At 64.3% G+C, this 16,302-nt stretch overlaps 3 protein-coding genes across 4 annotated transcripts; 2 read left to right on the forward strand and 1 right to left on the reverse strand.

Moving 5' to 3' along the window:
* The first annotated feature begins 257 nt into the window (after positions 1 to 257).
* On the forward strand, positions 258 to 6,467 carry HMCES (5-hydroxymethylcytosine binding, ES cell specific). 2 transcript variants are annotated; one of them, XM_065687525.1, is made up of 6 exons: positions 258 to 487; positions 3,150 to 3,293; positions 3,576 to 3,695; positions 4,179 to 4,342; positions 4,697 to 4,889; positions 5,476 to 6,467. In XM_065687525.1, the coding sequence occupies exons 1-6, from the start codon at positions 305 to 307 to the stop codon at positions 5,680 to 5,682; spliced, it is 1,011 nt and encodes a 336-aa protein (XP_065543597.1). In that variant the 5' UTR covers positions 258 to 304; the 3' UTR covers positions 5,683 to 6,467. The 2 variants fall into 2 exon arrangements, with proteins under 2 accessions (XP_065543597.1, XP_065543598.1); XM_065687526.1 differs by lacking the exon at positions 3,576 to 3,695.
* A 1,467-nt stretch (positions 6,468 to 7,934) lies between these two features.
* LOC136018363 (histone H2A type 2-B) lies at positions 7,935 to 10,164 on the forward strand. The gene is made up of 2 exons (XM_065687528.1): positions 7,935 to 7,950; positions 8,022 to 10,164. The coding sequence occupies exon 2, from the start codon at positions 8,069 to 8,071 to the stop codon at positions 8,447 to 8,449; it is 381 nt and encodes a 126-aa protein (XP_065543600.1). The 5' UTR covers positions 7,935 to 7,950; positions 8,022 to 8,068; the 3' UTR covers positions 8,450 to 10,164.
* Positions 10,165 to 12,785: 2,621 nt separating this feature from the next.
* LOC136018362 (histone H1.10) lies at positions 12,786 to 14,280 on the reverse strand. The gene has a single exon (XM_065687527.1). The coding sequence runs from the start codon at positions 14,153 to 14,155 to the stop codon at positions 13,493 to 13,495; it is 663 nt and encodes a 220-aa protein (XP_065543599.1). The 5' UTR covers positions 14,156 to 14,280; the 3' UTR covers positions 12,786 to 13,492.
* Positions 14,281 to 16,302: the final 2,022 nt, after the last annotated feature.

Here is a 16,302-nt window from a genome sequence, read left to right on the forward strand (position 1 = left end):
TCAGCTCAGTCTCCCCTCGGGCAGGTTCAAGCCATTCCCCTTGGCCTGTCCCTACAGGCCCTTGTCCCAAGCCCCTCTCCAGGTTCCCTGCAGCCCCTTTAGGCACTGGAGCTGCTCTCAGGTCTCCCCTTCAGGAGCCTTCTCCTGCCCAGGCTGCCCCGGCCCCGGCCATGCCCCCGCTCCCGCTCTGTGCCCGGGAGGCGGAGCCGCTCCCCGCCCGCCCCCTCCTCCCCGCGGGGCGGAGCGCGGCCGCTGCCCCGGCGCTGCCGGGGCGCTGGGCCCGGTTCCGCTCCGTGCCGCGGGGATGTGCGGCCGCACCGCCTGCTCGCTGGGCGCCGACAGCCTCCGCCGGGCCTGCGCCTACCGCGACCGGCGCGGCCGGCGGCGGGAGCCCGAGTGGATCGGCGCGGAGCGGTACCGGCCCTCCTACAACAAGGGCCCGCAGTCCCGCGGCCCGGTGCTGCTGTCCCGCCGCCACCTCCGGCAGGTACGGGCCCTGCTGCCCCGCTCCCGCACCGAGACACGGGCGCCGCGGCCGCTGCGCCTCCTGCGGGGCAGCCCGAGGTTGGCCCGGGCTGGGATGGGGCGGGGGGTACCCGGGGTGAGCGGCGGGCACGGAACCGGGGGCCGGGTTGGGCTGAAGGGAGCTTGAAGCTCGTCCGGTTCCAGCCCCGGGCAGGGACCCCTTCCCCTGGAGCAGCTTGCTCCAAGCCCCTGTGTCCAACCTGGCCTTGAGCACTGCCAGGGATGGGGCAGCCACAGCTTCTCTGGGCACCCTGTGCCAGCGCCTCAGCACCCTCACCGGGACGCGCTCCCAGGCTGTGGTTGTGTGCGTGTTACTGCCGTGCCTGGCTCCTCTGCTCAGGGCCTGCGCCTTGCGGTGAAGTTCCTCGTTCCACACGTGCCCCCTCTTGGCATTTGTGTGCCCCGAGGGCCGGGGGGAGCTGGAGCCACGCTTCCAGCAGCGCTCCGTTTCCCCCCACGTCCCTGTGTCCGCGGTTGCCCGTGGCGCATCTTCCCGCAGGGTCTGTAAGCGCTCGGCTGCCTTTGCTCCGGGTTTCTGGGGCTTTCTCCTCTCGCAGCGCTGCCGAGTGCGTGCGGGTCACGGGGGGGGAGAGCAGAGCCGAGCCCCTCAGCTCCACGCTGTGAATAACGGGACCGCGGTGCTGAGCGTGTCCTGGCGAGCGTCAGCCTCCCCAGAGCCTCCCCAGCCAGTGTGGCTGCTCCAGGGTGAGCAGGAGCGGGGCTGGGGTCAGCAGGAGCGGGGCTGGGGTCAGCAGGAGCGGTTTGGGGGTCAGCAGGAGCGGTTTGGGGGTCAGCAGGGGTGGTTTTGGGGTCAGCAGGAGCGGTTTGGGGGTCAGCAGGAGCAGTTTTGGGGTCAGCAGGGGTGGTTTTGGGGTCAGCAGGGGCGGTTTTGGGGTCAGCAGGAGCAGTCCTGCTCAGTACAGAAAGTGGGGGGAGCCACCCAGAAAGCCCAGATTGCTGCTTGGGTCGGGCTGGGTATCGGCCGGCTGGTGGCGAGCGGTTGTACTGGGCGCCACTTGTGTTCACTGCTCTCTTTTCCTTTTCCCCTTTCAGATTCATACTCTCTCCCCTTGTTACTCCCCTTAGCACTGGTGGCAGCAGCAGCGCTTTGTGTTGTACCTTAGTTACTGCTCTGCTCGTCTCAGCCCGTGGGGTTCACGTTCTTTCTTCCCCTCCCCATGAGCGAGCGGCCGCGCGGTTCTCAGTTACCGGCTGGGCGCAAACCACGACAACGGCTGTGGCTGCGTCTCGCTTGGCTTCCACGCGAGAGGGTGCCCGGGGAGCTGCGGCTCTTCCGTGCTCAGTGGGGCGAAGCTGGGTGCACTGAACCGACCCCCTCATCCGGGCATCCCTCCTACCCCCTGCCCTGCCTTGGGGTCCCACGTCCCTGGCAGTGCTCAAGGCCAGGTTGGACACAGGGCTTGGAGCAAGCTGCTCCAGTGGAAGGGGTCCCTGCCCGGGGCAGGGGTTGGAGCTGGAGGAGCTTTAAGGCCCCTTCAACCCAACCCATTCCATGATGGGTCCATGATTTCCCCTTAAGCAGCCAACAAGCTCCTGGAGCAGAGGGACGTGGGGCTGGGAGGGTGACAGCAGCACCCACAGACCCCCCTTGTCTCTGACCGTGTTGTAGGATGCAGGCGCAGTGTGAGGTGCTCCTTTTCCCACTCCTGAGCTGTGGGAGGCTGCGGAAGCCTCCACAAAACTTACCTGTCCCTATATACCTGCGCCTATAGCATATAGTGCTATAGACATATATCGATATATATACATATATAGATGTATGTATCTATTTACATATATAGATGTATATGTCTATTTACATACATAGATGTATATATCTATTTACATATATAGATGTATATATCTATCATATATAGATGTATGTATCTATTTACATATATAGATGTATATGTCTATTTACATATATACATGTCTATATCATATATAGATGTATATCTCTATGTATATAGATGTATATATCTATTTACATATATACATGTATATATCTATCATATATAGATGTATATATCTATTTACATATATACATGTATCTATCTATTTACATACATACATGTCTATATCTATCCTATATAGATGTATATACCCACGGCCGTTCTTTAGGCCTCGGTCCCCAGCCGTGTGCTGCGGGCAGAAAGTGAGAGCGAGCTGGGGGGAAGTGAAAGCCGCAAGCAGTGTCCGAGGGCAGGTGCTGTGCAGGGCGCAGGGTGCCAGGGGCCGGGGCCAGCCGAAATCACGTTATTCAAATGAAGGGGGGGGTTTGCCCCCCCGGGGACCTCGCTGCGAAGGGGGAAGCGCTGAGGACGCCGGTGCCAGCCGCACACGGCCGTTGGTGTGCCCAGCAGGAAAACCGCGTTCGTTCCTGCAGGGAGCGCGGGGCGAGCCTCGCTGGGGCTCTGGGCTGTCGTTTGTCCCGGTTGGGCTGTGCTGAGCATGGACTCGTACAGAAAAGCCTTCAACAATGTGCAAAGGGTTCCAACAAGCGGCTGTTTCTGCATGATGGGGGTGGGGGGGGAGCCTCTTCCACAGGGCTCCGTGAGGCCCCTCTCGGTCTGCGCGGCCGCTCGTGGTCCTGAGCTGGGGTATCCCTCTGTCTCCTTCACAAGGATGCTGACTCCTCCGAGCGGGTCCTCATGGACATGCGCTGGGGCCTGGTTCCCTCGTGGTTCAAACAGGACGACCCCTCCAAAATGCCGTTTAACACCTCCAACTGCCGCAGCGACACGATGCTGAGCAAGGCCTCCTACAAGGTGAGCTGCTGCTGGCTGTGAGTCCAGCTTGGGGAGACCTTGGAGCCAGCAAAACCAGAGCTGCGGCATCTCCCTGGCGAGTGCCGGGCCCTGTTTGCCAGCCGCGCAGGGGTGAGGCCCTGCACTGGGGCTGTACTGAAAGAGAGCAACTGAAGCTGCTGGTGCAGCGCCTTTGCTCACAGCACCGGTGGGGGAGCCCCGAGAGGCAGCGGCCGGGCTGGGTCCCCATCCTCCCTCGCAGCCTGCCCGGTGCCGCTGCTCACCCCTGTGCTTTCCCCCCAGGATGCTCTGCTCAAGGGCAAGCGCTGCGTGGTCCTGGCTGACGGCTTCTACGAGTGGCAGCAGCAGAGCGGGGGGAAGCAGCCGTATTTCATCCACTTCCCCCAGACCAAGGACGCCGCGGTACGGGATCCCTCACCCCCACAGCCAGCTCGGAGCCCTGCTCCCTCCCGCTGGAGCCCTTTCCCTCTGCCGGGCCCGTCCCATCCCTGCCTGTCTCTGCTGGGGCTCGGGGGTGGCACCGGGCTGGCAGAGGAGCAGCAGCAGCAGCAGCGTCAGGCTGGGTGCTCCGCACCGCTGCGGTTTGCATGGGGGTGATGTGTGGCTCGGGGGACCGAGCCGGCAGTTTCGCTACCTCTTTCTTTGCTGAGCTGGCGCCGGGTGTTCGGGAGCACGGGAGGAGCCGGCTCTCCTGCGGGACGATGAGGCTCCTGCTTCCTCTCCTGCAGTTACCTTGAGCCAGGAGAAGGGCTCCTGGATGCCCTCAGATGAGCTCGTTTCACCACTTGGGTCCGAGCTGTTGTCCTGTCACAGCTCCAGCCGGTCTCTGGTGCTGCAGCTGCCTGTGGGTGAGCTCTGATGGGCAACGGGGCCTCTCTCCTGCAGGCCGAGGAGGAGGAGGAGGGAGATGAGGAATGGAAAGGATGGAGGTTGCTCACCATGGCCGGGATCTTCGACTGCTGGGAGCCACCGGCAGGAGGAGAAGCGCTGTACACATACACCATCATCACTGTGGATGCCTCCAAGGACCTGAGCTTCATCCATCACAGGCAAGTGAGAGGGGACAAGGGGGCTGCAGGGCAGGGGTGGAAGCTGTGCCTAGCACTGGTCTGGCAGCAGGCAGGGAGCCCGGCCTCCTCCTGATGTCCTGGGGGAAAACACAGCGTCACCAGCTCCTTTGGGACCACCACCTGATGCCCTTCCCAGATGTCCTGGCTCCAGCTGTAGCAGGCATTGCTCTCCTCGGTAGCTGGTGCAGTGCTGTGGTTTTGACTTCAGCCTGAGAACAACGCTGATAGCACCGAGGTTTTAGGGTCTCCCCCTGAGCTGCCGGCTCCTTCCTAGCTTACAAGCCTGGCTTTTGCGCCCCCCATTCTGCCGTATCTGACTGTCTCATCCCCTAGGATGCCGGCCATCCTGGACGGGGACGACGCCATCACACAATGGCTGGATTTCGCTGAAGTGCCCACCCAGGAAGCCGTTAAACTCATCCAGCCCATAGAGAACATCGTTTTCCACCCGGTGTCCACCTTTGTCAACAGCATCCGCAACAACACACCCGAGTGTCTGGCACCCATCGAGCTGGGAGCCAAGAAGGTGGGTGCTGGTGGGGGAGAGCTTGGCCACGGTGGCCTCCCTGAGCAGGGACAGTGCCGGCTGCAGGGACGGTGCTGGCTGGAGGGGCAGCGGCAGGCAGCGTGTGCAGGGCTTGCCTGTGCTCCGTGCGGGTGGGCAGAGACCTGAATCGATTCCCTTCCCTCCTTCCCAGGAGCAAACCTCACCCCGTGCCAGGGTTTCTTTGCCAAATGAGGCAAATCCCACCTGAAATGGGGCTTAGAATCATAGAATCATGGAATAGTGTGGGTTGGAAAGGACCTCAAGATCAGCCAGTTCCAACCCCCCTGCCATGGGCAGGGACACCTCGCACTAAACCATCCCACCCAAGGCTTCATCCAACCTGGCCTTGAACACTGCCAGGGATGGAGCACTCACAACCTCCCTGGGCAACCCATTCCAGTGCCTCAGCACCCTCACAGGGCTTGGGACAAGCCTGTTCCCAGCAGCCGGGGAGCCTCCTGCAGATGTGGCCGATGGCAGCAGGGCCGATGCTCCAGCCTCCCCATCCCACCCGGGATCAGCTCCTGCCTTCTGACGTCTCTCCCACTGCCTTTTGTCTCTCCAGGAGGCCAAAGGCACCCCCAGCACCCAAGTGATGCTGGGCTGGTTGAAGAACTCCGAGGAGGGCTCTTCCCAGAAGAAAGAAAAGGATTTGCCCAAGGGGACGAGGCAGTTCAGGCACAGCCCTTCCCCCAGGAAAACCAGCGCAGGAATCCTGCAGCAGTGGCTGGGGAAGGAGGGGGGGCCGCCTGCCAAGAAGCACAAGGGTTAGGCCCAGCTGGGCCCCGGCATCCTTCCTCCTCCTCCCGAAGCACAAGGAATGGTGGTTTTGGGAGGCTTTGCGGACGGTGTTGGGATTCTCGGAGCCTCTCGGGTGTTGATTCAAGGCTCTAGGCTGTTGTCTCTGTTCTCGGTGTTTTGTTAAAGGCTGGTGTTTGTCTTTAAAGGTTTTGGCTTTGCCTGGTGCTGATGGGAGCGGATGTAACCTGCTGGCCTCCCTCCAGCCACTCACTTGTGCCAAGCACAGATAAAGCCCTGAGAAGCATCGGAGCCTGCCAGGGAGGAGTCGCTGCTGCCTCCTGACAGTGCTCATGGTTCACGTCTCTTCTGTTCCCTTTTTCTTTGGCATCAAACTAATGCCTCTCTTCTGTTTCATTCCTTCTTGGTTCTGTACAGGCTCCTTCCCAGAGCTCTCGCCCTCTGTGGTGCTGAGGAGCACCGGAAAGCCCGGGGTCATCCCGTGCTGCAGCACGCGCATCCCTGGCTCCAGACCCGGGAGCTGTGTGAGGGGAGCCCGGGGCAGCGCGTCCGGGTCACGTTGTTCCTGCAATCATTTCTTAATGGGATCTGAAGGCTCGGGGCGGATTTTCCTGGTCTGCGCAGGGCTGATGCTCAGCTCCCCGCACAGCGCCGGGCGCTTGGGCTTGAGGTCAGGGATCTTGTGCACAGCCAGATGTTACAGACCCAGAGCCTTACACGGAGGGACCCTCGGTGGAAAGCACCGATTCGCTCCCCTTGGAAGCAATAAAATGGAGTTCACCGCTTCACTGCACCATACCCTGCTCCGTGTGTGTGCGCCCCGTGCCCCCCCCAGCCCTGTTCTGCAGGGAGAGCTCATCTCTCCTCCCCGTCTGCCGAGGGGGAGGCCAGGTACCCACTGCTGAGCTCTCAGGGTACCGGCAGGGCCCTGTTGCTGCAGCGTTTCCATTTGCCAGAGGAAAATATCCCCTCGGGATTTATTCTGGGGCTCCTCTTGTACGATCCGTTCCCAGGGATGGCTGTAGCTGGGGTTCGTCCCTGGAGAAGGAGAGCAGAGTGGGGCAGCAGGACAGGGATCCAGGGAGTCCCGAGCGCTCTTGGAGCCAAATCCATCCCTGAATCCCTCGTGAGCCCAGAAGGGAAGCTGGGGTGGGATTAGGATTTCCAGCCAGAAAGCCTGCTGCTGGCTGGCTCCTCAGCACTCCCATGATGACTTGAGGCAAGAAAGTCTGCTCCTGGCACAATAAAGAGGGTTTTGGGTGCTTGGGGCTGTCACCTCGGTGTCAGGAGCCCCGGGGCAGGTTTCTCTCCCTGCCCCACCATCGCTCCTGCGGGGTGAGCACCTCAGCTGCCCTGGCCTGGCCGGTGGTAGCTGCAGTTCAGGCTTTTCCGAAGGTCATCGGCTCAGGTTCATTCCAGGTCTCCAATTGCTGTGGAGGAAGCAAAGATGCTGGGCACGAGTGGGGGACACTCACGTTAGCCACTCTGGGGAACATCGTCCTTTCGCTGGGGAGGCAGCGGCAATGCAGACACGCAGGGTACAAATTCTCTCCCTCCAGGCTCTGAGCACCAGCAGCAGCACCACCAAAAAGAACCCCTACGCCGAGGGTTTAGTGAGGAGGTGTTGCTGCTGAGCTACAGCACCTTTAACTGGAGCCTGGCTGCTTGCTCAGCGCTGTTTGCGGCGGTTGCTCCTACCTGGTGGGAGATGACAGCAGCAGCCCTGGCACCAAAACTGGCTGGGAAGCAGCGTTTCCCTTTGGTGGATGATGCTGTGGCAGGGAGGGCACCGCTCGCTGCCGGCGCGGGGGATGCTCCATGTGGGGTTCCCCGGGTGCCCTGGCACCATCCCGGGAGCGGCTCTGGCTGGGGAGGGGGCTTGGGCAGGGCAAAAGGGGCAGCGGGGGGGGGTTGCGCGGCCGGGGCAGCCACCGGGGCTCCGGCCCAAGCCCCTCCGCGGCCCCGGCGCGGCTGCCAGGGGCGGGGGGCGCTGGAGCGGCCGCCTGGGAGCCGCGACCGCCCCGGGCAGAGGCCGAGCCCGGGCGCTCCCCGCCGGGAGCTGCCCTGGGCGCCGGCCCCGCGGCAGAGCCGGGGCGCTGCGAGCCCTATGCAAATCAGGGATCGGCGCAGCCACCAATCAGCGCCGCGCCTTCAGCGGCCGCCACCAATGGGAAGGGCGGGCGGCGGGGCCGGCAGCGATATCCGCGGCGCGGCGGCGGCGGCGCTGGCAGTGCGGCGGCGGGCGGCGCGCAGGGCGGAGCGGCGGCGGCGGCGGCTGCGGGTAAGCGCGGCGCGGCGGCGGGCGGGGACGGCGGGGCCGGGCGCGGGGTAACGGAGCTTGTGTCCCCGCAGGCGCCGGGACCGTCTGTGCGCGGCGGCGGGGGCCGCTGCCTGCGGCCATGTCGGGCCGGGGCAAGTCCGGCGGCAAGGCGCGGGCCAAGGCCAAGTCGCGCTCGTCGCGGGCCGGGCTGCAGTTCCCCGTGGGGCGGGTGCACCGGCTGCTGCGCAAGGGGAACTACGCGGAGCGGGTGGGCGCCGGCGCGCCCGTGTACCTGGCGGCCGTGCTGGAGTACCTCTCGGCTGAGATCCTGGAGCTGGCGGGCAACGCGGCCCGCGACAACAAGAAGACGCGCATCATCCCGCGGCACCTGCAGCTCGCCATCCGCAACGACGAGGAGCTCAACAAGCTGCTGGGCGGCGTGACCATCGCGCAGGGCGGCGTCCTGCCCAACATCCAGGCCGTGCTGCTGCCCAAGAAGACGCAGAGCTCCAAGAAGTGAGCGCTGCCCCCTCAGCCCCCACCCCGGCCCCCTCCTCACCGCTGCCCCACCTCCCCTCCCCATGGGGTTGGGGTCCCCCTTCCTGCCCCCCAGCCCGGGCTGGGTGCTGAGCCCCCCCGGCAGCACCCTGCCAGACCCCCACTAGCCCCCAGCCCGGGCTGCGGCAGGGTGCTGGGGGAGGCCAGGCCCTGCGTGTGCCCCCGTCCTGCCCCTCTTCCCTATGGAAGTCTGGAGGAGGCAGCTGGATCACGGCTTCCAGCCTCGGCAGCACCGGAGCTGTATGGCTGGGGCACGGCGCGGAGCTGCTGTGGGTGGTTGTGGCTGGCATTGGGGTGGCCGTGGGCACCCCCGGATGTTTTTCCCCCTCTGCCAATGCCGGGACTGTGCGGGCTCCCCCCACAGCTTCCCCTGCGCACCCCGGTGTGAGGCTGGGACTCGACGCTGCTGTTTCCCCCCCTCGCCATTCCTTCCCCCCAGGCCTCACTGCAGCGGGGAGGGCAGGGGCTGGGGATGTGAAAAGGAGGAAAAGTTTCTCCGCTGGTGAGAAGTGACTGCTCAGCCCTGCTCCCGGTGCAGCTCGTGATCGCCCGCTGTCAGGAAGCTCTGCTCCTATTTATTTTACTGCCCCTTATTTCGGGTCCCTCCCTGCAAAGTCACCTTCCCCAGCACCCCCAGGCAGGAGCTGCAGGGTCCCTTGCGCCGTGGGTCCTGCTGGGGTGGGGTGGAGGCTGCGGTGGCAAATCCCCTCGGAGAGCGTCGCAAGGTCAGGCGGGAGCGGGAGCTGCCATCTTCTGCTGTGGCTCCATCCCTGCCTCCCTCCGGCTGCAGCAGCCCTTCGCCTCGCCCGGAGCTCCCCGAGCCCTGGCTCCCCTCCCGGAGATGACATTCCCGTGTCTTTCCTTTCCGTTGTTGGTTTGTTCCGCACTATTCCTGGTTCTGGGAAATAAAGCGACGATGATCTCCGTTAACTGTAACCCTCCATGGATTAATGGGTTTTAACCCCCCTGGAGTCTGTACTGAGCCCGTTCCCAGCTGGTGCTGTGTCTGGTTCCCGGCTCTGTGGGCTCAGGGTGAGCGCGGGGCCGGTTTCCTGCCCGTGGCACCCGGGATGGCTGGTGCAGAGGCAGCTTGCCCTGCTTGCATGGGGGCCGATCCCTGTGTGCATGCATCAGTGTCGGGCGATTGGACCCTCACAATGTGGTTTTTTAAGTAAGCAGCAAGAATGAGCATCCTCCTTATGTGCTGTAAGTAGCATGCGTTCCACCTCTGAATCCGCTGTTAAATCCTGTGATGAAGTAACTTGCCCTGGCTCCAAGTTTGTTGTTATTATTATAGAGTAGCTGAACCTGATGCTTGTCAATGGGTTTATGAAGGGGTTTTCACTCCCGTATGGAATATGTCGTCCTGATGCAGGTGCAGACGTGTCCCCTGGGATGCCCTGGCCTTGGAGGGGTGGGGGGTGGCCAGCACGGACCCCAGGGTCCCTCCTCTTCCTCCGGGAAGTGACCGCTGCTGTGGTGCGATGGGGCGAGGGGTTTCCCAGCGTGGAGGTCGATGTGTCTGTATCCCAGTGTCTTGTTCTGTCCCTCTCGTTCCCCCCAGGCCCATGTTCTGTACAACCTGAGTGCTTTGTACCTCTTACAGCCAACGCAGACTTGTGATACTGGAAAGAACGGTGCAAACCCCGTATCCGATTAAACTGGTTCCCTCTTGAATGCTGTCCAATGTGCTGTGTCTCGTCGCCGCTCCATGCCTGGGCTGCAGGAGCTCTGGTGCAGCTTCCTCCAAGGACTGCTGTTGACACCAGATGTGGCCTGGCAGAGGTCCTGCTTGCCCTTCCCTCAGACAAGCAGTCTCTTCCTGCCCCCGGAGCAGGAATAGAGAAGAGCCTTACCTGGCCCTTCCCTTTGCTATGGGAATGTCGCGTTGCCTGGTTGCTCTGTGACCAGCACCGGGAAGCCTGAGCTGCCCCTGAGTGAGGCTGGAGCCAGGAGCTTCCTCCCACCCAATGGGTTCCTTGGCACCCTGTGGGTGACCTGCAGGCAAGTAGGCAGAGATGGGAAAAGCTGGTCCTGAAGGCATGGGGAGAGGTCTGGAGATAAGGGGCTGTGTCTTACTCCCCTCATTGGGGATCTCCTGGTTTGCTGCTCTGGGGATGGGTCTGTGAGGCAGAGCTGCTCCCTGCTTGGGTTGTGGGGAGAGAGTTGTGTGAGTCTCAGACAGCTTCCAGCATGCTCAGTTGGGTGCTGGTGAGGGCTGTGTGGGGCTATGGAAGGCATGGGTCAGGACTGGAGCTGCTGGGCTGGGCTCTGACACCTGCCTTGTCCCAGTGCTGTCCACTGCAAAAGGCAGAAACAGGCTTTAAATTGGGGTGCCCTGGGGCAGGGACTGGGGATGTGTTGGGGTGCTGCACTGCATCCTGAGGGCTGAGGAGCTCTGTAGCTGCCCCAGCCATGGTGTGGCTCTGTGCTGGTGAGGTGATGCCCACAGTTGTGGCTGGGAGCTAATGGCACATGTGGTGCTCTCAGTGCTGAGCCGCCTCCGCCAGCCATGTGAGGGACCCGCTGGGCTGTCACAAGGCAGCCCGAAGGAAATCCTGTCTGTCACCGAGCGCCGCTGAGGTGCTTGGCCTGCATCACCTCCTGAACTCCGCATCTGAGCATCGTCATCACCGCAGAGGGGAAGTCATGGTCTTCCGCAGCAAGCTGGAGTGGACTTTGTCACCTTCAAGCCTGCAGCTCCACAGAGGGGTTCTGTGGAGCAGTGTTGCTGGTCTTGGTTCCTCTGAATGCCCCACAGCACCTGAGCAGTTGAGTTGATGGAATGTGAAGGACTTGGCTGAGTAGAGCCTCCCCAGTGGTCCTGGGATCCTGAAGGGTGTCTGTGGGTCTCTGCTTCTATGGGAGTGTGTGCTCTTCCCCTGCCTCCTCATGGGCCCCTGAAGGGGAGATCACAGCCCTGGCGGTGAAGCTGTCTGTGCACGTGCAGCAGCCTCCACATGGCTCTGGTACTGGCTGTGCCTGCGGATGAGACTGGAGTCACTGGTCCCAGGAGGTCCTCGGGGTTGGGTTTCTCTCCAGAGCCTGATCCTTGTGGCCATCAGCACCTGTGGGAGCTGCTGAGGATGCTCCAGCAGCACAGCCCCTCACAGTGTCCTCTGAGGTAAGATGCTGACCCCGAAGAGTCACCCACTGCTTCCTGCTGCCCTCAGCTGCCCAGTGCTTGCCTACAGAAATGCCTCTGGTCCTTCGTGGTGGTGTTAACCTTGGCAGTGGTTCCTTAACAGTGGGGCAATTTGCCTTGCAGGTGCCCTTGGTCTAACTCCCCAGTCTTGGGGAGGGGACACTCCTCTGCCTGCAGCGCCAGGAGCTCCAGGCTGGAGTGAAGCATTGGAGTGGGACCGGGTGGACTGTGCAGGAGCAACCCCTCAGCCCTCTGAGACCTGCAGTGTCTGTTGACCAAGGAGGCAAACCCAGGTGTGTGCGGGATTGTGGCAGCTCTCCTGGTACTGGGGACTGTGGGCAGGGGCTCAAGCTTGGTGTGGTCAGCCCGGGAGGGAGGCTGCAGCCTGCCAGCTGCAGAACCTCACTGGGCTCTGAGGAGCTCTCTTGGATTCCCTTGCTTGAATGTATTCACGGATCTTTCTTCAGGGAGTAAAACTCACTTCCCCTCTCCTGCTGGTGCTCTGAAGGGCAAAGGAATAAAGCACCTACACAGGGTCTGGGGCCGTGGCAGTTGCCCCTCTGTCCCCTGCTCAGGGGATGCTGTGCCTGGGGCTGATCCATGCTGTGCTCCAGACACTGGGTGCAACAGCTCAGGGGGGCTGGCAGCAGCTCGAGGGGGGAGGTGCTCCTGCTTCCGGCTCCCCTTTGTCACTGATGGAGGTAGCAGTGTGGTGTGAGGCTGTCCCTCACATCTTCCCTTGCAGCCAGGCTGGCCGGGCCCGGGCCTCACCCCAGCCCCCTGCGAGGTGCGGTGCTGCTGCAGTACCTCTGCCTGCTCCCTGCCCTGCTGCAGAGCGCACAGGGCAGGCTTTCCCCGCCTCCCGCATCCCCACTGCCGGCCGAGGGTCGCCGCGGTGGGTGCGGGGCTGCAGGCAGGCAGGCAGCACGCGCTGGCCCAGATCCCCGGCAGGGCTTTATGCAACCTCGGCGGCGGGAGCTATAAATAGGCACGGGGCTGGGTGTGCGGTGGCGCTGCCTCCCCGCGCTGCCGCTCGCACCGCAGTCCCGCGCCAGGGAGGGCAGTGAGGGGTGCGGGAATGGGGGGGGTCCCCTCCACGTCCGGGGAGCCGCAGCCTCTGGGGTTGCCGTTGCCGCAGGCAGCACACGAGAGCGGCGTTTTGTACCAATTTATTTGAATCGACGATAAATGAAAAAAAAACAAAAAAAACAAAAAAACAAACCCAAAAAGTCCCCCCAAGAACCCCCCTCACCCACACGTAAAAATAACGGAAATCAACCCAAAACCGGCTACAAACAGAATTAAAGGCCATTGGCGATGCGCCCTGAGCCCGCGCCCCGAGGACGGCCCCTTTAAGAGCACCCGACGCCGCGGCAGCCAATTGGCGCCCAACGGGCCGTTGCCATGGCAGCGGGGGCCGAGAGCCAATAGGGGGCGCCGTAGCTGCTGGAGGCGGCGGGGCGCGGCGCGGGCCCTGGCGGCGGGAGCCGGCCCACGTGGCGCGGGGGCGCCGCCGCGCAATGGTTGCCATGGAAACCGGGCGGGAAAAATCCCCGGGAAGCACCGGGGAGGAACGGGAGAGGCCGGGGGGGGGGGCGGGGAACGGGAACCGTTTACACGCGGGAAGGGGCACGGCCGACAACAAAAGGGCGCGATCGGGGAGAAGCCGCGGGATGGGGGGGGGGGGGCGGAAAGGGGGGGCTGGGACAACCGCAGCCCCGCTCACCGCGTACAGCAGCGGCCGCGGAGCCGAGTCAGCAACACAAAGACAAAGCGGGTCCCCTGGGGTCCGTCCGCGGAGCAGTCCGTGCCGCGGCGCTCACAGTCCGGGGGCGGCGGGGGGCTCCCTGCGCCCCGCTCTCATGCCTTCCTGCTCTTGAGTGCCTTGGGCTTTGCCGACTTCTTCACCTTCTTGCCCCCGGGGGACGCGGCTCCCTTCTTGGTGGCCTTCTTGGCTTTGCCCTTGTCTTTCTTCGTCGCCGCGCCGCCGGCTCCCTTCTTATGGGATTTCTTCTCGGGCTTCTTGCTCTTGGCCGCCGGCTTCTTCTCGGCCCGCCGGGACGTGGAGGCCGCCGCCGCCTTCTTGTGCGACTTGTGGGAGCTGCTGCCCGCGCCCCCCTCGCCACCCCCTTCCAGCTTTTTCCTATTGAGCTTGAAAGAGCCGTTGGCGCCGGTGCCCTTGACCTGGAGCAGAGTGTCGTTCTGCACCAGCGCCTTGATGGAGTACTTCAGGTAGGTCCTGCCGTTCTGCTGGTCGAACCAGGCCACCTTCTTGGCTTCGTTGTAGATCTTGGCCAGCGAGGAGCCATTGCGCTCGCCCAGCTTGCGGATCGTTTCCACCACGAGCTGGCTGTATTTGCCCGGCTGGTTCTTCTTCTTGTTGTTCTTTTTCTTCTTCGACGGCGACAACGAGGAACCGCCGCCGCCTTTCGCCTTCTTTGCGGCCGCTTTCTTCTCCGGGGCGAGCGGCACCTCCTCCGCCTCGGTCAGCGGGAGATCAGCTTCTTCCAGCTCCACCGACATGGTGCCGCGGGGGCGCGGGTCGGAGGCGGGCGGGGGCACCGCGGCGTGGCGGAGGCCCGGCGGGCGCGCGCGCTGCTCCCGGTCTCCGCTCGGCTCCGCGCCGCCGCGCTCTGGAGGGGCGGGCGCCGCCGCCGCCCTTTATATGGGCGCGGGGCGGACCACGTTGAGAACAACAACAGCGCGGTCCGCCGCCGGCTCCAACTTGTGCTTCTTGGGGCCCCTTCGCGGGGCTCCCGCGCCGCCGCCGCGCCCCCCCGCGCCGCGCGCCCCGCGCCCCCCGCCGCGCGCCGCCGCCCCCCGCCGCCGCCCCCCGCCGCCGCGCGCCGCGCATCGCCCCCCGCCGCCATTTCGGGGGCGCGCCCGCCGCGGAGGAGGCGGCGAGGAGGGGGGCGCCCGGCGCGGCGGCGGCTGCAGCTCCGCCGAGAGCCCCCCCCGGGCCGCCGCCGCCGCCTCCCGCCGCCCCAGAGGGGCCGCCACGACGGGGGCCGGGCGGCGGGCGGCGGGGGCCCGCGGCGGCCGCGCTGGCTCCGCGTTCTCCGGGGCGAACTAACACAGGCGACGCCCTCCCGCGGCCGCCGGCAGCAGCGCGGAGGCGCCGAGCGGAGGCCGGGGGTCCCCGCCCCAGCGGCGGGGGCCGCCCCCCTATCGACCCCGCACCCGCGGCCGCACAGACCGGGCCCCCGAGGGGGGCTCCCTGCGTGCCCCGTGGTTCCCCCCCCCCCCCCCGCCCAGGGCGGGCATCGCCCCGCAGCGGAGGATGCGGGAAGCGCGGCTGGTAGGGAGGGTCTGGGGGACCCCGGCTCGGTGCAGTGCGGGGCGCCGGCTCCTGTCCCCGCTGCCTCCCGTAGCTCTGCATGGGCGGGGGGGGGCAGCAGCGGTGCCGTGACCCTTAACTGCGCCCCCGTCAAATCCCACCGGGGAGCGAGGCTTCCCGGGAGCAGGGCGTGTGCGCAAGGTCCCCCCCGCGCAGAGCCGCGGGCCTGGCCCGACCGGGCCCTTCTGATCCCTTCCGGGGGGGGGGAGCGGATCCGTGTGCCCCCTCCGGGGGTGTCCGCGCACACACACACACATGCACGCGCACACATGCACACGCGCTCACATGCACGCACACACAGGCATGCACTCACATGCACGCGTACACGCACACACACACATGCACGCACACACATGCACACGCACTCACATGAACACGCACGCAAATGCACGCACACACATGCACACACGCACACACACGCACTCACACACGCACTCACACGCGCACACGAACACACACATGCACTCACACGCGCACACGCACACACACGCACTCACACGCACACACGCACACACACACATGCACATGCACTCACACACACTCGCACACACGCACACACACATGCACACGCACACACATGCACACGCACACACATGCACACGCACTCACAAACATGCACACACACACACACATGCACACACGCACACACTCGCACTCAGACACACACGCACGTACATATGCACATGCACACACATGCACTCACACGCACACATATGCACGCACACACACGCACTCACACACGCACACACACATGCACACACACACATGCACACGCACACACACGCACACATGCACATGCACACGCACACACGCACACACACATGCACACGCACGCACTCACACGTACACACACACGCACACATGCACACACACACACGCACTCACGCACACACACACATGCACACGCACACGCACTCACACGCACACGCACTCACACGCACACGCACACACATGCACACGCACACGCATGCACACTCACACACATGCACACGCACACGCATGCACACGCACGCACTCACACGCCCTCACACGTAGGCTCCGCACGCTCTCGCACCCGCCCCCTGCTCTCGCTCTCCGCGCTGAGCCCGCACAGCCCCGCCGCCATTTCCCCCTCCGGGCCCCCCGCTCGGCGGGGCTGAGCCCCTCAGGGCACCCGCGGGCCTCCCCTTGCCCAGGCCGGGTCCCACATCCCCTCCCCTCCCCAGAGCCCACATCCTGTGGGGTGTGTGTGTCCGGCCTGCGGAGCCGGGAGGTGCTGGCGTGAGGGCACGGATTCTGCCCCCCCAGGAGCCCCATAGCGTGTGTGTGTGTGCGTGTGTGTGTGTGTGTGTTA

Source organism: Lathamus discolor, chromosome 7 (genome assembly GCF_037157495.1).
Source record: "Lathamus discolor isolate bLatDis1 chromosome 7, bLatDis1.hap1, whole genome shotgun sequence".
Taxonomy (NCBI): domain Eukaryota; kingdom Metazoa; phylum Chordata; class Aves; order Psittaciformes; family Psittacidae; genus Lathamus; species Lathamus discolor.